Source organism: Eumetopias jubatus, unplaced genomic scaffold (genome assembly GCF_037043125.1).
Source record: "Eumetopias jubatus isolate StellerSeaLion01/CBP00866 unplaced genomic scaffold, mEumJub1_p1.0 scaffold_4, whole genome shotgun sequence".
NCBI lineage: Eukaryota > Metazoa > Chordata > Mammalia > Carnivora > Otariidae > Eumetopias > Eumetopias jubatus.
In genome coordinates, this window is record NW_028274810.1 from 42,959,379 (window position 1) to 42,980,655 (window position 21,277).

Consider the following 21,277-nt stretch of genomic DNA (forward strand, 5'->3'; position numbering starts at 1 on the left):
TAATTACACTGAGGTAGGATGGATGATTATACCCATTTCACAGGTCAGGCAGCTGAGTCACAGAGAAGATGAGTAGCCTGCAGGGGGTGATGCAGGTGGTAGGTGGCACAGCTGGAATCTGAGCCAGGCAGTGGGGTGCACGGTGCACCCTAAACATGGCCTCTGGATTGCTACTGTCTGCCGTGCAACACACATTCTCTCATTTCACCCATACAACAACATTATGTGGTAGGTAACATCATCTCCAATTTATAGATGGAGATCAAGTCCCAGAGCATCATGAATTTATTAAATGGCATTGGAACATAAGATTTCAAGTGAGAGTTTCAGATTCCAAAGCCCTAGGGAAGAGAAGCACTAAGATGAAGTTTCTCAACTGGACTGAAGAGGGATGTGGTCTCCGTGGTCTTTAAGAACCTCACACCAAGACAAATGATTAACCTTACTTGTGGGTGAGAAGAGTCTGTTCTACTCAATTCCTAACACAGTGCATGACATATGTGAGGATGCCTTGTACATTCTCCTTTGCGACAGTTATCACATTTAATAAACTCATTGTTTAGTATCTCTTTCCCCATAGACTGTAAGCTTTATTCATTTACTGGGAGCACACTATGTACCAGGCAGGTACTGTTCTAGGAATTTGTAATATGTAAGGGAATAAAATAAAGATCCTTACCTTTTGCTTATTTAGATTTGCATCCCTAGCACCTAGCAGAATGTCTGGCACCCAGTGATTCTCAATAAATATTTACTAAATGAATAAATGAATCAATTAAAAGGGGCAAGTAGAAGCAACAGAAAAAAACTACAGAGGGGTTTGATCTGTTAACTCCCAGTTCTTAAAGTAAAATCTTAATATGTTTTGTGATTAATAAGAATGATCGTTTTATTATTTAACTCATCTTTAAAAGCAGAAATGCTATCCAATATATTTTAATTCCAAAACCGAACTATGATCCACGTTCTGAAGGAGTACATGTGATTCAGGATGCAGTACTTGCTCCTTTGACAGACGAAATTTTCTAATTCTATTCCCCAGAGCCTAGCCTGTGTTTGTGTTCACCACTTTTCAAAAGGTGACTTTCCAAGGCAAGTCTCCCAGTAATTAGAGGCGTTCATCCTAAAGCTTATTTGGTTTTAGCATTGAGGTTACAGGCTGTCATCCACATTGTTATTGACTCCCTCAATTACAGGCAATGGCATTTCACCTCCATGCAAAATATTAGTAAATTAACAATCCCCACTCTGCATTCATTTGGGAAATCTGCTCTGCTTGTGATGACAAACGTGACAGGCAGGGAGTAATCAGAGACACTTTGGCAATACCTTTAAGCCTTGCAAACATCAATTAAAACTCTGGCTCTGCACTTTGCAGTTGGGGGTTTGGTCTGTAGGGTAAATTTCTTTTTTCATGACACAATGCAGAAGCATTGGTAATTTGCAAGAGAAACAGGGAACAATCCCAACAAAATTAGCCAGAGAAACATCCACCCTGACTTTCTTGAATCTTTCCTATTTTCAATGTCTTTTAGACCATAAAATGAACTGTGGCACTGTGAACAATTTTCAGATCAGATTTACAGTTCTCTGACATGACAACTTTGACTCAAAGAGCAAATTCGAATAAATATTTCTTTAGAGTGCTAAAAAGACTGCAGAGAGATTATTATTCAAGTGTTTTGACTGTCTCAGATTTAAGGGCATCTTGGTCCAATGAAGAGATTTTTTTACCCAGTAATTGCTAGGTCATAGGGGCTCTGTGGATGAGCTTCAGTAGATTTACCTAAAATTTGTAAAAAAAAAAAATCTTATGTGCATTTTATTCAGAAGGGGATGAATTATTTTCATCAGATTGTCCACCAGGCATTGTAACCTCACTAGATAAGAATCTCTGGTCTGGTGAGAAAAACCCAAGGGCTGGGGGGAAGGTTCTGCTGAGCTCTGCCACCATCCAGCTATCATGGAGTTGCTCTGATGTTGGTGTCTTCTTCCATAAAATATTTTCATCAGATGGTCAGTGATTCTTTTGTCTCCTCTAATACCGGAATTTTTGATGTTATGGGATCATAATTTAGCTGAATCTTCACCATTAACTTCCTGTATTCTAATAACTTAAATAATGATTCAGTCTCATCTTCATTGGTACATTGAGTATCATTAACCATAAAACAAATATTGAAAACAATATTAGCATTGTGTTAATGGAGCAGAAAGATCAATGCCTTCCATTTTCGGACACTATTACTTCTTTAAGCAAGTCAAACCCTTAGGAAACTTTTTTGTGCCATCAGGATCTCATTTCTTTACGTGGTACTTTGTGATAAAACCGGACTTACAATGTAAGTCTAATAGAACACTCTATCAACTATGTGTTTTTAAGCCTATCAATTTTATTAGGTTTCCAAAGACAGAAGAGTTGAGAAACCGGGCAAGTACTACTTAAAATTATCCAACTAATTATTTAAAAATACTTTTTTTTTGGGGGGGGGACTGTAGAATTCTAGCCAAGGTTAAAATTTATCATTTTTTATAAAATTAAACTAAACTGAAAGTATTTTTATCATAATGAATTAATCAAGGCAAAGCAGGTAAAAATTATTGGTTTTTTTCCCATTGGATCTAAAACCCTGGAAAAGCCACTTTTTTTTTTTTAAAGTAAAGAGGGTTTCTAAATGAGAACAGGTGAATTAGAAATCTGAAAGATTGTTCTTATACTGGACATGTAAAAGTATAGCTAACTTACTGTCATGATGAGCCCCTTTTCCTGGAAGTATTTGACCAATGGAGCAGCGTTCTGCTTGAAGTTCATTAGTCTCCTTTGGGTGGCTTTCAGATTGTCATCAGGCCGTCCCTGTTGCTCTGCGCGCTTCAGTAATCTTTCTTTGAGCCGCTGATTGGCACAAGCCAAGAATACCACCAAGTCGGGAGTACAGATCTGCGAAGAACATCAAACAAGCAGACAAGCATTTAACACACCAACCAATGCAAGTGTGGGCAGTGGCATTCGTCTCTTAATTCTGTTGAGGATGCCATATCTTTGGCCCTCTATGTCTTTGCCAGGATATTTCTAGGGATACTGCTCTGTACAAGAATAGGAGGAGCCATGACTCTTATCAAGGCATAACTTGAAGTTCTTGAAGGAAACTAAAAGTGCTACTCCAGTGAACACGTAAATGATAAGAAAGTGAAAGTCAAACGGGCTAATTGCTGATACGGAGAAAATTATGGATAGAAGATCAAACCAGCAACAACACTCCCTTAAGCCAAAACCAAAGCCTAAACCAGAGCAAGGCCCTAACTCTCTTCAATTCTATGAAGGCTGAGAGAGGTGAGGAAGCTGCAGAAGGAAAGTCTGAAGCTAGCAGAGGTGGGTTCATGGGGTTTAAGGAAAGAAGCCTTCTTGTAACATAGAAGTGCAAAGGTGAAGCAGCAAGTGCTGAGGGAGAAGCTGCAGCAAGTTATCTAGCAAGTTATTTAGCTAAGATAATTAATGCTGTAGCTTACACAAAACAACAGATTTTCACTACAGATGAAACTGTCTTGTCCTGGAAGGAGATGCCATCTAGGTCTTTCTCAGATACAGAGAAGTCAGTACGTGGCTTCAAAGCCTCAAAGACAGGCTGACTCTCTTTTTAGCAGCTAATGCACCTGGTGACTTTAAGTTGAAGCCAATGTTCATTTACCATCCTGAAAATTCTAGGGTCCTTAAGAACTATGCTAAATCTACTCTGCCTATGCTCTAAAAATGGAACAACAAAGCCTGGATGATGGCACATCTGTTTAAAACATGGTTTACTGAGTATTTTAAGCCTACTGTTGAGACCTATTGCTCAGAAAAAAGATGCCTTTCAAAATATTATCACTCATTAACAATGCACCCGATTACCCATGAGCTCTGATGGAAATGGATAGTGACATTAACATTGCTTTCATGGCCTGCTAACACAACATTGATTCTGCAGCCCATGCACCACATAGTAATTTCAACTTTCAAGTCTTACTAGTTAAGAAATACATTTTGTAAGGCGATAGCTGCCACAGGTAGTGATTCCTCTCATGGATCTGGGCAAAGTCAACTGATGCTGTGAAGGCTGTTGAAATGACAACAGAGGACTTAAATGTTACATAAACGTAGTTGGTAAAGCAGCAGAATGGTTTCAGAGGAATGACTCCAATTCTGAAAGAAGTTCTACTGTAGGTAAAGTGCTATCAAGCAAGTGCTATCTTCACCAGGAGTATATTCCATCTCAAGAAACCACCTGCTTTGCTCATCCATAGGAATCAGCTCCTTAAAGTTTTATCATGAGATACAGTCATATATTTAGGGCCCACTTTAATTCTAGTTCTCTTGCTATTTCCACCACATCTGCAGCTACTTCCTCCACTGAAGTCTTGAACTCCTCAAGGTCATCCATGAGGGATACAATCAACTTCCAAACTCCTGTTAATGTTGATATCTTGACCTCTTTCCACGAATCACAAATGTTCTTTTTTTTTTAAAGATTAACATTTTTACTAAAGTATGTATATAAGATTAGTGTTAGAATCAGCCCACTATGAAAATAATTCAAAAAGCCGGGAAGGAGAAAGATTAGGTGGTGACTTTTTTTTTTAATTTTATTTTATTATGCTATGTTAATCACCATACATTACATCATTAGTTTTTGATGTAGTGTTCCACGATTCACTGTTTGTGTATAACACCCAGTGCTCCACGCAGAACGTGCCCTCTTTAATACCCATCACCAGGTTAACCCATCCCCCCACCCCTCTCCCCTCTAGAACCCTCAGTTTGTTTCTCAGAGTCCATAGTTCTCTCATGGTTTGTCTCCCCCTCCCATTTCCCCCCTTTTGTTTTTCCCTTCCTGTTATCTTTTTTTTTAACATATAATGTATTATTTGTTTCTTAATAGCATCTAGGATGGTGAATCCTTTCCAAAAGGTTTTCAGTTGATTTTGCCCAGATCCATCAGAGGAACCTGATGTGGGGCTTGATCCCAGGACCCCAGGACCACGATGCGAGGCTTGATCCCAGGACCCTGGGTCATGACTTGAGCCAAAGGCAGCTGCCTAACCGACTGAGCCACCCAGGCAGCCCGCAATAAAATATCTTTAAATTAAGGTATTTTTTTTAAGGCATAATGCCATTGCACACTTAATAGACTACAGTATACTGTAAACATTAACTTTTATTTACACTAGGAAACCAAAATTCTCACCTGACTTGCTTTATTGTGATATTTGCTTTATTGCAGTGGTCTGGACCTGAACCCACAATATATCCAAGGTATGCCTGTAGCTCATGTAAATGGCATTCCCCAACCTGCACAGCTGTATGCAGTGGCCTCCATATTTCTGGAAAATCCTTTTTGTCTATGTTCAAACAAGTACCCAGGTTAAATCAAGGACCGTATAGGCAAAACTGTGCCAAAGGTATATGTGTCTGGATTTTAGAGGGGACATGATGATTGAACTATAGATATTCTTTACAGTAAAGAAGTACTGCTCCTATTATTACTTTTTGCTGTTCTTTTAAAGTATCACTTGTAGGGGCCCCTGGGTGGCTCAGCTGGTTAAGCAACTGACTCTTGATTTTGGCTCAGGTCATGATCTGAGGGTCATGAGACTGAGCCCTGCATGGGGCTCTGGGCTCAGCGTAGAGTCTGCTCTGGATTCTCTTTCTCCCTCTCCCTCTGCCCTTCCTCACCCCCTCTCACCACGTGTGCGCCCCCACCTCAAATAAATAAATAAAATCTAAAAGTATCCACTGTATGCCAGGCCCAGTGCTAAGTTATTTTCATATGATATTGCTAAACTTTGCAGTACTCTGCCAGGTACATATTATCTTCAGTTTACAGATGAACAAACCTGGCTCTGAGAAATGAGGTATTTGTCTGAGGTCATATGGTCAGAAGGGTCAAAGCTGGTATCTGTCTGGTCTAAAGCCTGTGTTCCTTTTACTATTACAAAGAACCAATTAAACCCAAAAGCTTTCACAAATTTCTGAAAATACCAAGGAATAACTTGAAAAGAACCCATGAAATAAACAGTTCTTATTTAACTCAATTAGAACGAGTATTGCATTTAAAAGACAGCATGCGCCATGCTGTCTTTTAAAGTGAACGTAGTTTCTTGTTGAAGATGGGACAAGACAAAAAGGCAGTTTTGTATAGCAGTTTAAAGAAGTGATTAAAAAAAATAATAATGAAGAAATGATTCCAATATGTTTTGCATCCTTACATTAGTAAATTAACTGAGCATATGCCCCAATAAATATATACTTATTAATTTAGAAAATATGCGCATTCACCATACTAATATAGGATGCTTGTAAAACATACACAAAAATGCAATTTAAAGAAGAAGAGATATAATAATTGCAATTTAACATTTTCTTCCCACACCACAGTGGTTTGCCTTGTACACTCTAGAGACCACTGGTTGGAAAATGGACCCTGGAGGCTGGAAACACACATTCCAGTTTTTGCCCTAGGACTTGCCAGCTGAGTGACAGGCATATTGGCTTAATTTTGCAAAGCCTCTGTGTCTTCATCTATCAATAAAGATCTACAGACCTACCTCCTTGAGTTACTATAAAGATTAAATAAGATAATGTCTGTGAAATACACAACACAAATTTGATCCACGGTAAGTGCTCAATAAATTTTAGCCATGTTTATTATTTCTTGGCTTTCATGATTCTAGGTTGTCCTGGTCCTCCTTTAACTTTTTGTTATTTATTTGTTTATTTCTTCATTTTCTTGGCTCACATTTTTCCTTCCTTAAGCCCGCAAGTGGGGGCCTTCCCTGAGGCTTAGATCATGTTACTGTTTTTAGGTCATGTCTCCAGATTCTTATTCTTTTTCACCTGTTCTGGCTTCAACCACTACCCTTAGTTGATGGATCTTGAATCTACATTTTCAGCACTGACTTTCAACAGAATCTAAGTCCCGTATTTTCAAATGCTTTATAGGACAGCTCTACCTGTAAGTCTTTTATTTTTTTTTTTAAAGATTGTATTTATTTATTTGACAGAGACAATAGGAGATGGAACACAAGCAGCAGGCAGAGGAAGAGGGAGAAGTAGGCTTCTCACTGAGCAGGGAGCCCAATGCGGGGCTCGATCCCAGGACCCTGGGATCATGACCTGAGCCGAAGGCAGATGCTGATGGACTGAGCCACCCAGGTGCCCCTACCCATAAGTCTTAATGCTACTTTTGACTTAGCAAGGCCACAATCAATCTCAGCACCTTTTTCCTTAAATGAAATTCCTATCTTGCTTATTTATTTATTTTTCTACTGTTATGGTATTTTACGGTAGCAACACTATTTTCCTAAATTTCTCAGCTAGAAGAGAACCCTTACTCATCAAAACTTTCATCTCTCTGAGCCATCAGCATTGCCTATGGATTTTGTCTTTGAAATGTCACCCAGACTCCCCCTCCCCCAGGTCCCCCTACCACTGTCTAAGCCACACATTGGCATTTGTGATTAAGAGCATGAATTTTAGAATCAGATCATCTTGAATTTAAAACTAGAATCTGTCATCTATTAATTTTTGGCCTTTGAACAAATAGTTCATTTTTTTGGAGCCTCCGTTTTCTCAACTGTAAAATAAGAGGAAAAGCTCCCCATCTCTGTAGTTTAGTATTTGCTAATTAAAAAAAAAAACACTTCTAAAATAGTTTTTGAGAAGCCTTAATACTTTAGAAAATCACTTTATAATGATATATAATAAGACATTATTTGAAGTTAAAACCTTTATTATATCAAATATTATATTGTAAAATTTATGTTTAATAAAATCCTTGGTAATATTTAGCCTTACCCATAACAAATGACATCCTTCAAAATTTGCTTTAAATAAATTATATTGGGGGGGTGCATGGGTGGCTCAGTCATTTAAGTATCCGACTTGATTTCAGCTCAGGTCATGACGTCAGGGTTGTGAGATCGAGCCCTGCGTCAGGCTCCATGCTAAGCGTGGACACTGCTTGAGATTCTCTTTCTCTGTCTGCCCCGCCCTGGCCACCCCGCCTCCCACTCCCGTCCCGACCCCCGTTGCTCTCTCCCTAAAGTTAATAAATACATAGAAAATATTAGGAAGAAGACAATTTCTGACAAATAAAATGTTATATTACTCTTGGTTTAGTTACAATGTATATCAAAATATGGGGGAAAAACCCCGAATTACTAGCTTAGTATTAAATACAGGTAAAAACTTTTTGACTTTTGAAATTCTTTCATTGTGCAACAAATGAAATGGTTTACTTTAATACATTTTGTGTTTTGCTTCAGGCTACAATGTAAGTGCTTCTCCCTACATAACACAATGAAGCCATGGATAGACATATATGTAATCACTACTATATTTTGTTTTTTACTGTTGGCTTTTGAAATATTAGAGAAATTTATATAAGACTTTTTCAGACTTCAAATAAAATTGCATTTTGCTTTTTTTTTAATTAAGAGCCCTTTTTAAAAAGCAGTTTCAGGTTTACAGAAAACTTAAGTGGAATATCTAAGAGTTTTGATCAATGAAATGCAACTTCAAGTTTGAGAAAGATGACTTTGAAGTGAATCTGGAAAGTTATTTAATTTTATCATTGTAATTAACTTGCTATCTGTCTTTTTTTTTTTTTAAAGATTTTATTTATTTATTCATGAGAGACAGAGGAGGAGAGAGAGAGAGGGAGACAGAGAGAGAGAGAGAGAAGCAGAGGGAGAAGCAGGCTCCCAAGGAGCAGGGAGCCCGATGCAGGACTCGATCCCAGGACCCTGGGATCATGACCTGAGCCGAAGGCAGATGCTTAACCATCTGAGCCACCCAGGCGCCCGCTATCTTTCTTTAGTATAAATGACACAAGATAGAATTAGGATTAGAAAAAACAATTAAGGTGTAGAACCGGTGAGGACTGTGGCAGCTGGGGATAACAGGCTGACTGCTCAGCAGAGGGCCACAGCCACTCGTGTGCTCATCTGAGTCCTAGTAACCCCCACACATGCCCGGTTATTAGCGCCTCACCTTCTCCAACAGTACTCCATTTTAAAGGGAAAAATATTTGAGCCGTTTATGTTTTTTTCCCCCAAAATAGAAGCAGATACCACTGCATTCCAAAAGTTGTGAAGTCCCTAGAAACTTTTCATAAAATTCACTTATGACATGTTGAGAAGAATCACCAAACAAAATGGATCCCTGACACACCTTTTCATACCCTAGGTTCTCGAAATATATTTGCTGATTCAATGAATGAATGAGTACATACATAAATGAGAACAAAATTTGAGATACCACTTTTGTCTACAAGGAAGTAAGCTTTTCAATTGCTGATATTATTTCTCTTAATGAATCAACTAAATCAATTTTTTTCTGTCATTATATAGACATGCCAATCCTCCTCTGTCCATTGACTTCAAGTCCTTTCCCTGAATGATTACTCTGTTGAAATGAACCTGTGACTGCCTTTGATAAGCAAAGACATATTCACCGTGTCAGACTGCCAAGTGAGCTTGTTTTAATACTTCCTGTTCCCAACTGTCAGTACTTTTGACTGGCCTATTCTTTATGAAGATGCGTCAGAAGGCCTACACTCCATAATTCAGAAGACACTGTCAGAAACCAGGAAGCAAAGTACTAAAAAGAGAGAGAGAGAAGATAAAATTGGAACAAAAACTGAAATCACAGAAACTAAAGGCTGGAAAAAACTTGAGAGGTTATCTGACCCAAATTAATGCCAAACCTGTAATTATCTCCACAGTCTCTTGACAAGTGATTTTTAAAGTTGAACATTTGAACTTGAATGTTCTTATGAGTATTTCTTGGGATGGGTACCTACTACTTACAAGGCAGCCCCTTTTGTTATTGGAAGACTCTAATAACTGGGAAGTTCTTTCTAATATTGGGTTTAAATTTGCTTCCCTATTCTGCCCACAGTGAAAATGTAGGATAAATTATTTCTTTCATCCATTAAACATTTCCTGAACACACACCATTATCACAGAAGCTAGATTAGATCATAAGAGGAAAAAAAGGATTGATAATTAGACTTCACTATCATTTAACATGGAAATAATTTCTGGGCAGAATTTTAAAAAGACTATGGGGCAGGGGGACAAAAATTAGAATGTGGGTTCCACCCAGGAGAAGGAGCTCTAGAAACTACTACTGCTGCCCCCTTTTGGTTGGACTCCACAGGGCTACACTGTCAGGGTATGTTTGAACCAACTCACAGGACTAAATCCCTTTAGAATCACCCCAAATTCCCATTATATTAGGTGATTAAGTGTATTTAACAGCCAATTAGGCACACCTGAAAAGAGAACTAGTGAACTAAAAGAGCAGAATAAAATATCCAGAATGAAACAGGGGGGGACAGGGGTAGGAAAAGTACAGAAAACTGCAAAAAAGACAAATGAGAGAATGGTTAGAAAGTTCTAGAAGAGGAGAAAAAATGAAGAAGGAGTATTAGACAATATAATAGCTAAGAATTTTCTAAACTCACAAATGATATCAAGTCTCAGATTCAAAAAGCAATATTAAAGCCAAAAAGAATAAACAGAAAACCTCAGATCTAAGCATATCATAGCAAAACTGCTAAAAGTTTAGACAGACAAAAAAAACAAAGCAAAACAAAACAAAAAAATCTTTAAAGCTGCCAGAAGAAATGAGAGATTACCTTCAGAAGAGCAACAATAAACAGCTGTATTTTCAAAAGTGACAATGAAAGCCAGAAAACAATGAAATAGTATCTTTTCTCAAAGAAATGCAAATTTTATTTTTATTTTATTTTTAAAAATGGTATCTTTAAAGAGCCAATACAAAATAACTGCCAACCCAGGTTTCTGTATGCAGTAAAAATATCTTTCAAAAATCAAGAGTAAATACAGATATTTTCAAACAAACAAAAACTGAGAGTTATCTGCCCTCAGAAATTCTACACTAATGGAAACATTAAAAAATATTCTTTAGGTAGAAGAAAAATGATCCAAGATAGAAAATTGGCCCAGACACGAAGCTAACAGAAACCCTTTTACTTAATATAAAAGGAATGACTACTTCTCAGTTCATTCCATTAGGGCAGCATAATCTTGAATCCAAAGTCTAATAAGGACATTAAAAGAAAGAAAAATTATAGGACAATCTCACACATGAACATAGATGCAAAAATTCTAAGTAAAATATCAGCAAATGAATCCATCAAGATATAAAAAGATTATGTCTTTCATGACCAATTTGGGTTTATTCCATGCAGGAAAAATTAGTTTGCCTTTCAAAAATCAAACACTGTAATTTATCAAATGAACGGAATAGAAGAGAAAAATCAAAAGATCATCTTAACAAAATAAATGTGGGAAAAAAATTGGTAAAACTTAACATTCATTCATGATAAATACTCTTTATCAAACTAGGAATTCAACAGAACATCCATAATTTGGTAAAGAATAAATACATAAAATTTACAACAAGCATCATACTTAATTGAGAAATGTTGACACCTTCCCCCTACGTTGAAATAAAGATGCTTATCATAAACATTTTTAATCAACACTGTAATGGAGATTTTTGACAGTACAATAAAACATGAAAAAGAAAACATAGGATTGGAAAGAAATACAACAGTCATTTGAGACAATGTGATTGTACATGCAAAAAATCCAAAAGAATTTAAAAGTCGTTAGAATAAATATGCAAATTTAGCATGGTCTCTGCCTACAAAATCAGTTATACAAAAATCAATTTTATTCCTATATACTAGGAACAAACAATTTAAAAATGAATTAAAAATGCTACTTAATTGAGCTTTAGTGTGGTGCTGCTTGAGAAAGACTTGATCAGTCATTGTTGGCTTTCCAAGAAAATCCATACAACCCAAAGGGCATTTGCCAAAGAATGTGGGGAGACTCAGGAAGCTGGAGCAGCAAGGAAATACTTTCTACTCTAAGAACCTCCAGGAAGAAATGCCTGCCTGCTGACATCTTCACATTAGCCTGAGTGAAGAAGGAGGCCCACAGGAAGGAATTCTGGAAGATATGCATGACCTCAGGACAATGAAGCATATGAGATGCCTTCTGAGGAAGGGTGTCAAGACTATGAACCCGAAGCCCAAGAAACACTTTTGCTCCCAGTTTCTTGAGACCTACTGACAGATGTTCCATCCTGTACAAGTACTCAGCTCCAACATGCCCAGTCATGACATTTTCTCAACCTTTTCAGTGTATTTTAAACTCTTCCATCAGCAGTGATTGAAGTTATCTGTACCTGCGCCTACTCAGCATTTCAGCTCTTCCCTCACACTGAAGTGAACAGTGTGCTGGGTGGCTATTGTGGCTTCAAATCTAAAATGTTAAATTAAAACACCTAAGTGACTACCACTTACTTCTAAATCTTCACTATTTTTTTGTTGCTGTTCTTGGGAAGTTGTGATTTACTATCATACATTAGAAGATTTCTAGGTGTCTTTTAATGACTCTAAGAATAATGATGTGTTGTGAAATTTGTTAATATATACAATACTTAAAAACATGTGAGCATGGGAAACTATGCAACTATAAACATTAACTATGAAATTTTATTGTTTGGTGATGTGTTTTATTAACCTGTGCTTATATATAAATGGTGAAAATTATGAAATGTTATCTCATTGAAAAAATAAAAATGTTACTTAACCAAAAAAAATCGTTTTTAATCACCTAGTGGAAAAATCTAATGAAAAATAACACAAGAATACTACACAGACCTTGGCAGGAATAAAACGAGGTATATGCCATATTCATGAATGAACACTTAATATCATAAAATATGTCAATGTTTCCCAACTGATCTATAGATTTAATGTAATCTCTAAATGTCAGCAGCTTTGTTAAATTTTTGTATAGCATGGGAATTGAAAAACAGACTGAAATTTATTTGAAAATGCAGAGGGCCAAGAATAGCCAAGAAAATCTTAAAGAAAAAGGATAAACTGATATAACTTATTGTCAGAGAATGTGATTCATTACAAATCCACAGTTATTAAGACAGCGAGGTACTGGATTTTAAGGAAGACCAGTAAACCATTGAAACAGAGACAGCACTCTGAAATAGATCCACTGTCTAAATACATGGGCATACAACTTATCACAAAGGTGACTGTGCAATGCAGTGGGGAAAGCACAATCTTTTCAGTGAGTGCTACTTGGACAGTTGGATGTTCATGTAGTAAACGATGATACTTGACTCTCTATATGATATGATATGCAAAACTCATTCCAAATGGATGTTCAGATCTAAATGTGAAAATTAAAATGGTAAGGATTTTAGGAGATAACATGTAACAAAATATCTTCTAGACCTTAGGGTAGACCAGAATGTCTTAAATAGGACCTAAAATTCCCTAACCATAACGAAGTTTTATAATCGAATGGCTTTAACATAAAAAAACACTTTTATTTATTAAATACACTATTAAGAGAATGAAAATGTCAGTTGGAGAAGATATATGCAACACACACTATCAAGAAAGGGCTTGTTTTGAAAATATAAAAAGTATTCTTACAAATGAGGGCACCTGGGTGGCTAAGTCGGTTAAGCATCTGCCTTCAGCTCAGATCATGATCCCAGGGTCCTGGGATCAAGCCCTGTGACGGGCTCCCTGCTCAGTGGGGAGTCTGCTTGTCCCTCTGCCCCTCTCCCCTCGACTCGTGCTCACGTGCTGTCTCTCAAAAATAAATAAAATCTTTAAAAAAAGTATTCTTACAAATCAATAAGAAAAACAGAAAACAATAGAAAAATGGGTAAAAGACTTGAACTGTCATTTTTACAAAAGAGGATATCCAAATGACAAATGAACTGAAGAGGAGCCTACATCGTTAATAATCCAGGGAATGCAAATTGAAACAACACATCCACCAGAATGGCTAAAGTCAAAAAGACCAACAATGCCAAGTATTAACAAGAATATACAGCAACTGGAGCAAGTTTGTGATAACTCATACAATAGTACACTCATATTCTGTGTATCTACTACATGCTAGATTCTATTTTATGCACCAAGGACCAACAGTGAGTGCAAATCAGGTATGTTCTTGCCCTGATGGAGCTTGTGGCCAATTGGCAGAGACAAACTGTCATCAAAAAAATCTGACAAACAATACAGAACTGTAACTGTGGTAAGTACCATGACATAGAAGTGGAGCAGTTGTTATTATGAGAACATATAACAGGGAACTCCAACCTTATCATGGAGGTCTTGGAAGGCTCATATGAGGAAATTACAATTGAGCCGAGACATGAAGATGAAGGAATAACCAGAGAAAGATGGAGGGGGAAGAGTGGTCTTTCCAAGACAACGAATTCACAGAGAAGGGCAGGCACATGGCTTAAGAGGAATGCAACACCTAAATGTTATGTGAATTATGCAGCCCACAAGATGAGAATCTTTTAGACCTCATCCTTCTACACAGAAGATAATCTAAACAGGTAGGCATTTTTCCCCCACAGGAGAATGGAAGCAACCAATGTCTTGATGGGGATTTCTCCAATTAACTTTGATATTTACAAGTGGAAGATTCTAGACACTGGAAGAGATGAACTGGGATCCTAGCACCAGATGAGCTCTGTCATATGCTTTTTCCACTCTCTTTTCCCAATTAATATGCATGGGCACTTTATGGTTATATGGTTATAAACTCTATGACCTGAGCTATTAAGACCCTTGGTTTATAGAAAAGGACAAAAGATTGGAAAATGTTAATCCCTAAAAAAAAAAGCAAGTTCAAGTCTCCTCTTCCATTTTTCCCCATCCCCCTTTCTTCACTTTTGAGCAGAAAAAGTATGGCCAAAGTTGGTCAGATCAAGACTTTTCACTGAGCCACAGTACTAGGTACTATATAGTACTAGTACTGTAGTACAAGGTAGGGGTATGATTTCTCTCACCTAGGATCCTCTCTTTCATATCCAAGAAGCTGGAGAAGTAATACTGACCTCTCTTTCTGCTGCTCACCTTTCTCTTTGAACTTGCTTCTTTCTATGCAGCTAGAGAGATTTGCTGGACTTAATTATCAGAAGGTCTGCATTGGGCTGCTCTAAGCACCAGCTCAACTTATGCTTTTCTGGCTCTACTTCCTGTTCTCTTCTCCATTGGCATTCTCTGGATTTATGTTTCTGTGACAATGGTGGGACAATCGGAGACTTGGGATTAAGGTCAAAGGAGGTCTCCTAGCCTGCTTTGGTCCCAGGCACTAGGCTACCAGTAGCCTACATAAAAGGAATTCTCCAAGGAGTTCAGACTGTACTCTTGGGTCCCACTGGGTTTAGAGACAAAATTTCATAATAAAAGGTTTCTTTTCTTGCTGTCAATTGCTGTCCCTGCATGTTTCTGATTTAGAGATCATGCTGGAGGACTAATAGACTGAGGATAGTCTGTTATTCACTAACTAAATTCTCATATTTCCAGTAATCAGTGTAGCTATTAGGCCCTGATTAGAAAGAGGAGTAAGACATTTTTCCTGACCTTAAAGAACTCATAGTCTAATAGTTGAGCCAAGAGACAATTATAACATAATATGATTAGCACAATGTTTAAGCAAATATGAGAATAAAGAGGTGGGCCACTTCCATGGGCAATTCTTATGATACCTGATGTCAGTTAACATACTCTCCCTGAGTCTTCTAAGACAAATTCCATCCCCTTTCCCAAGACTGTTACAACCAGAAGAAATTACATGAATTGAATGAAATGTGTTTCACTGAGGCAAACTCTGATAACGATGTGAAGGAGACTCTACAGCCCTGGGACTGAAAGAACAACCCTTTCACTGGCTGCCCTTGCACGGGCATCTCCTAGAAGCCTGCTAGAAATACAAGTCAGCAAGCTCCACCCTGTTCTACTGAATCAGGATCTCTGGAGACGGGCCCCCGGAAGCTATGGTTTAACCTCTGCTTCATAAGAAACCCTATATAGGAATGAATGCTCAGAATGGGAGCTTATTAAAGTTCCAGGATCTTTAAAGTGTCAATAAAAATCTGAAGTGGATAATACAATTAAGTCAAAAAAGAAAGAAACTAACTTAGGGAGACAACTAGTATGTGAAACCTTATTTTTACAGTTTGGGCATTTCTTACTGAAAAGCTATATTCTACCCTTTTCCATGATCCTGTGGTCATCTCTTACAGATGCATTCATTTCTGACTTTAATTAAGTAGTGATCTAGGTTACTCTTTTTTTTTTCACAACTTGTCACAAACCACATTAATCACGTCTGCCGAACAGAGTATGTCACGAATGGTTTAAGAAGATACCATTAGTTCTGTGGTTTGGTTTTTACGGTACAAATCTTCATTTCAATAAAGCAATTGGGATACATTAGGCTGCCAAGACAGAGGAATTTAATGAAGAGGAAAAGACTAAAGTTTGATTTAATATCTGCCAGGTTGACAATATGGAAATGAATGTAAATTTACAGCACTATTTTTTCCAAGATGTCTTTTCCCCACCACTAATTTTATTATGTAGGTATCTACTTCTTCATTTGTTTAATTAATTCATCTAATATGTATTAAGATCCTTTCATGAGTCAAAGTTGCAATTCTGGAAAGGTAGGCTGAAACTACCTGGGCTGGGATTGTCTTCCCACGCTAAGCGGGGGGGGGGGGGGTTATCTTATGAACATGGGAGTATTATATTTTATTTCATGCCCTAGAATGAATGCCAATGGTAGTGCAGGGGCAGGCTGGGGGCAAGCAGATCATCTGGAAGAGCTAATGAAGCTGCACTGTCTATGATGAAAAGCCCCTTACAAATAAAGAGGTCAAGTAAACATAATGTGAAACATGACCATCATTCTTAACATTCTTTTAATAGATGCGCTCAATCTTAATGATCATTTAGAAAATAGGTGGAATTATTAGTGCCAGCATTAGGCAAATAGACTGAAATAAAACAGGATTGGACAGGAGAGAGGGATGAAAGCAAATGGATAGAGTTCAAAAATACATCAGCTGTTTCTACACCTGGGGGATAAGCCATGCCTGCCTGATTCATCATAGTCAGTCTATGGACTCTTCATTATGAGTGCACATGGCCCATGACTGATTAGACCACAGAAAACAGGGTCTATTAAGAAGCAAATGGTTAGGTGATGTTTCCAGGCCCAGCCAAGAAAATCATAAGGACAGACCTTGAAGAAGTGGAAGATCTCAGCATATTGCTAATGTTTACGATTTAGCCAACTTCTGAACTGTCCCCTCTCTAAACCTTGCTTCTTTACAAACATTTAGCATTTAGATCCTCAATATTGACAATGGGAATAATTACCCATGCAGTCCTGTCATTGATATGCGGGCACAAACCTGACATATTGTATATTATGTTCTAAATTCAAAGAAGATGGGGATGAACTCCTAAATATCATGTGGTCCAAATCCCTATTTGATCTGCCGCATAGCAATCAGTTTTCCAAAAAAAATTACTGAAGCTAAATATAGGATATATTTCTATTTGCATCAAGTAAGATAAAGTATATCTTAAAAAAGCAAGAACAGTGCAGTTTCTTCCTGACCTACCTATTTTAGACAACTGGATTTTATGCTTTGAGACACTGCCACCATTCAAAGGAAGTATTAGAAAAGTGGTTTAGAAATTCTAATACCAAGAAGCACATTTCCAAATCTTTTAAAAGCATTTCCTGCAGGAAAATGAAATTCAAGGGTGTATTAAATGTTAACTGGTATATGAGAATATAAAATAGGTAAGAAATTATGTGATAGTTCCATTAATACTCCACACAAAGACTTACTGAATGGAAAATAGACTGATAATTCACCATGAAATGCCATTATTAGAGATTTCCATTTGAAGTTTAGATGGAAATACTTTTTTCAAAACTTCAGTCATTCTAAAGAAAAACTGGTATCATTTTCTTAGGTGTAAGTTATTTTGATTTGTATGGCTAGGAGAAGCTAACACTTCAAAAGAAGACACATGCTTAATACAATTCTATTTCACACTTATCTACATTGATTGCTTAGTATTCATTCAAACACAAAGACTGTCTCCAAGGAAATTCAGAAAAGACTATTATGCTATTAGTGGTTGGAGAAGGAGTGATGGTATCCTACTCTATTCATCGGATATTACTATATCTCTCTGCCTAGTTTATCTTAGAATAACTCTTCTCATTCACTTTGATAATGAAGAAAAATACTTGAAACTCATATTCTCAGACAATATTTGAGAAACTAAGTAAGACCCAAACAAATTCCAGCCAGAATTAGAGACCATATCTGTAGAACACCTTATTCTCAAGATTTTCTTGAACATTCTAAGTATGAGAACCACTAGGGAAGATCCCTTCATTCTTCTCACAAGTATTTATTATTTTAATATATGCCTACAAGTGGTTAAACTAGGTCACTATTATTTCATTCCTTTTCTTTTTTGAAAATCTTCTGATAAATAAGAGTTCTAACAGTACTGAGAAATGCATTTACAGGTGCCCACTTCTGTTCAACATACATTAATTAAGCATCTACTATGAGCCAACTGCCACACTAGATTAAGGAGATGCAAAATGGACAAGACATGGTCCCTGTCCAAAGCATATCCCAATCTAAAGTGGAAACAGGAACATAAAATGTTATTTCAACACAGTGAAAGTGTATGGAATTGTACTGGAATACAGTTCCAAAATGGAAGCCACACAGCAGGGTACAACAGAGGCATAGAAGAGGGCTTGAAGCTCTGGAAACTTGTGGCCCATGTGAATACTCCATGAATACATGGGATGTTTTCTTTCCCTAGAAACTTTCCAGGGCTCTTATTTTACTGGAAAAAGCACTTGGGGAGAGGAAGGAATGAAGAAGTTGTATCCAAGTCTATGTTCTGGTAGGCAATAATGGGTCTATGAAAAACCCTGCTGATATAATCAAATTACTCTTCTATCACCCACTCATTCACTTAGTTGAGTGCTACCAAGCACCAGAAGTATAATAGTTGCATCTTGTATTTAAAAAAGTAGCTCATAATCTGGCATCCAGTTACAAACTGCTCTGACATAAAAATGGGATGAACTCGAGGTTCATTTTAGAAGTTGATGGTCTGATAGCCATCATCACATCCAGAGTAGCAAACTAAGCTGAGAGACTACCTAATGAAGTGGCCAGCAGAATACGTGAAATTGGGACTCTCTTTGACAATCAGGAATAGTCTCTGTGGGTACCTCCACCCCACCCCATGCTCCTTTAAATATAACCCCACTTCTACAACAAGGGTACAGGTTTTGTGTTTTTCTCCTATAAAGATGTAATAGGCAGATTCAGGGTTTTAGAACATCTTGAATGGGAGGTCAAAGTGTTAAAAACTTCAGTCTGTATAACACAGATATGGCCCATCCTGGAAAGGTTTTCCATTGGGGATATGAAGAGAATCATTATTGCTAAGGATCACAGCACTCTGGACTCAGCACTAAAATCCTTCTCAGCATAGTAGGCCAGAGAGCCATTATCTTTATACACATTGAAGTCTTTTCACTACTACTGGTTTATACACGTTAGCAAGGTGGCTCCATAAGCCATACGGGAAAATTTAGTTTCAGTCTCATTCTATAGTCATAATACACACACACACACACACACACACACACACACACACACACACACTCAGACTCAACTGGATTTTCAGTGCTAAGTAGTGGTGGACAGAGGAGATTTTTTATTAAAACCAATGAAGTTATTTCCCCAAATTGTTGATGTCCACTTTTAATGTTCTACTCAGTGTAGAACCCATTTGCCATAGTACCCATGGCAAATGGGTAACTAGTAAATGGGTAATTTTCCAAGGCTCTAGAAGACAATAGCTATTGTAAGATTGGGTCTTTTCAGATTGTGCTGGTGCCACAGAGTTGAAGCCAGACTTTCGAGTCTCTTTTGGCCACAATAGCAGCCACCTTCACCTTGGCCTTTCTGCTTGAACAAGGAGCCAGAGCACTGATGTATAATCATTCTAACAGGATATTTTTTGATTATTAACTTAGTGCTTTGAAATGTATGAATGATTTGGGCAGAAACAAATCTGAGCTGGAAACCCTTTCCAAATATTTCTCTCCTGTGTGTGTGTGTGTGTATTTCTTTTTTTCTATCTCTTTTTCTATCTCTGTGTATATATTAACATACATATACATACACACTGCCTAAAAATAATATTTATTAGAATATTTGGTAGTTCAAGGAAAACATAGTTGAATGAATTTTCAGGAGGCTCATTATTAAATTTTAATAGAAAGCAAAGAACCATGGATATGGAAAGGCCCACCAGAGATTTTAAAACATTATCCATTTAATTATTCATTCATTCATTTACTCATTCATTCAGTAAATACCAAGTGTTTAATGTGTGCAAAAATAATATTAAAGAATTCCTGGGGCTCCTGGGTGGCTCAGTCGGTTAAGCATCTAACTTCACCTCAGGTCATGATCTTGGGGTCCTGGGATCAAGCCCTTCATCGGGCTCCCTGCTCAGCAGGGAGTCTGCTTCTTCTTCTGCTCCTCCCCCGACTCGTGTGTTCTTTCTCTCTCAAATAAATAAATAAAATCTTGGGGCACCTGGGTGGCTCAGATGGTTAAGCATCTGCCTTCGGCTCAGGTCATGATCCCAGGGTCATGGGATCGAGCCCCGCATTGGGCTCCTGGCTCAGCGAGGAGCCTGCTTCTCCCTCTGCCTCTTTCCCGGCTCATGCTTTTTCTCTCTCTGTATCTCTGTGTCTCAAATGAATAAATAAAATCTTTAAAAAAAAAAAATAAAATCTTAAAAAAAAAGAATTCCTAAAAATTTCTAGACAAGGAAAGTCAATGGTTTGCCCTAATAATTTGTTCTAATGCTTAACAATTGGTACTTCTGAGATTTTCTTCATATATAATTAAAAATTATTTTCTTTCTCCTTTTTTTAAGATTTTATTTATTCATTTGAGAGAGAAAGAGAGGGCAAGTGCACCAGCAGGGGGAGGGGTAGAGGGAGAGGAACAAGCATACTCCTCACTGAGCGTGGAGCCCAATGTGGGGCTCAATCTCATGACACTGAGATCATGACCTGAGCTGAACCCAAGAGTCAGATGCTCAACTGACTGAGCCATCCAGGCATCCCCAAAATTATTTTCTTAAATACAAATACATTTACTCAGTAGAGAAGAACCAAATAGTATACTATTTATAAAATTCTCAGACATGCTTGGAGAACTATTATGAGGAGGTGACTATGAAGACAAACAATGATTTTGTTTTTTTTTTTGTTTTTTTTTTTT

General features: G+C 37.4%; 1 protein-coding gene across 1 annotated transcript in view; it reads right to left on the bottom strand.

Moving 5' to 3' along the window:
* Positions 1–21,277, bottom strand: part of AK5 (adenylate kinase 5) — a 232,738-nt gene that overhangs the window by 178,708 nt on the left and 32,753 nt on the right. Inside the window, exon 6 of the mRNA XM_028102560.1 lies at positions 2,747–2,938. Coding sequence (XP_027958361.1) covers positions 2,747–2,938 — 192 coding nt within the window. The remainder of the gene's footprint in view (positions 1–2,746; positions 2,939–21,277) is intronic.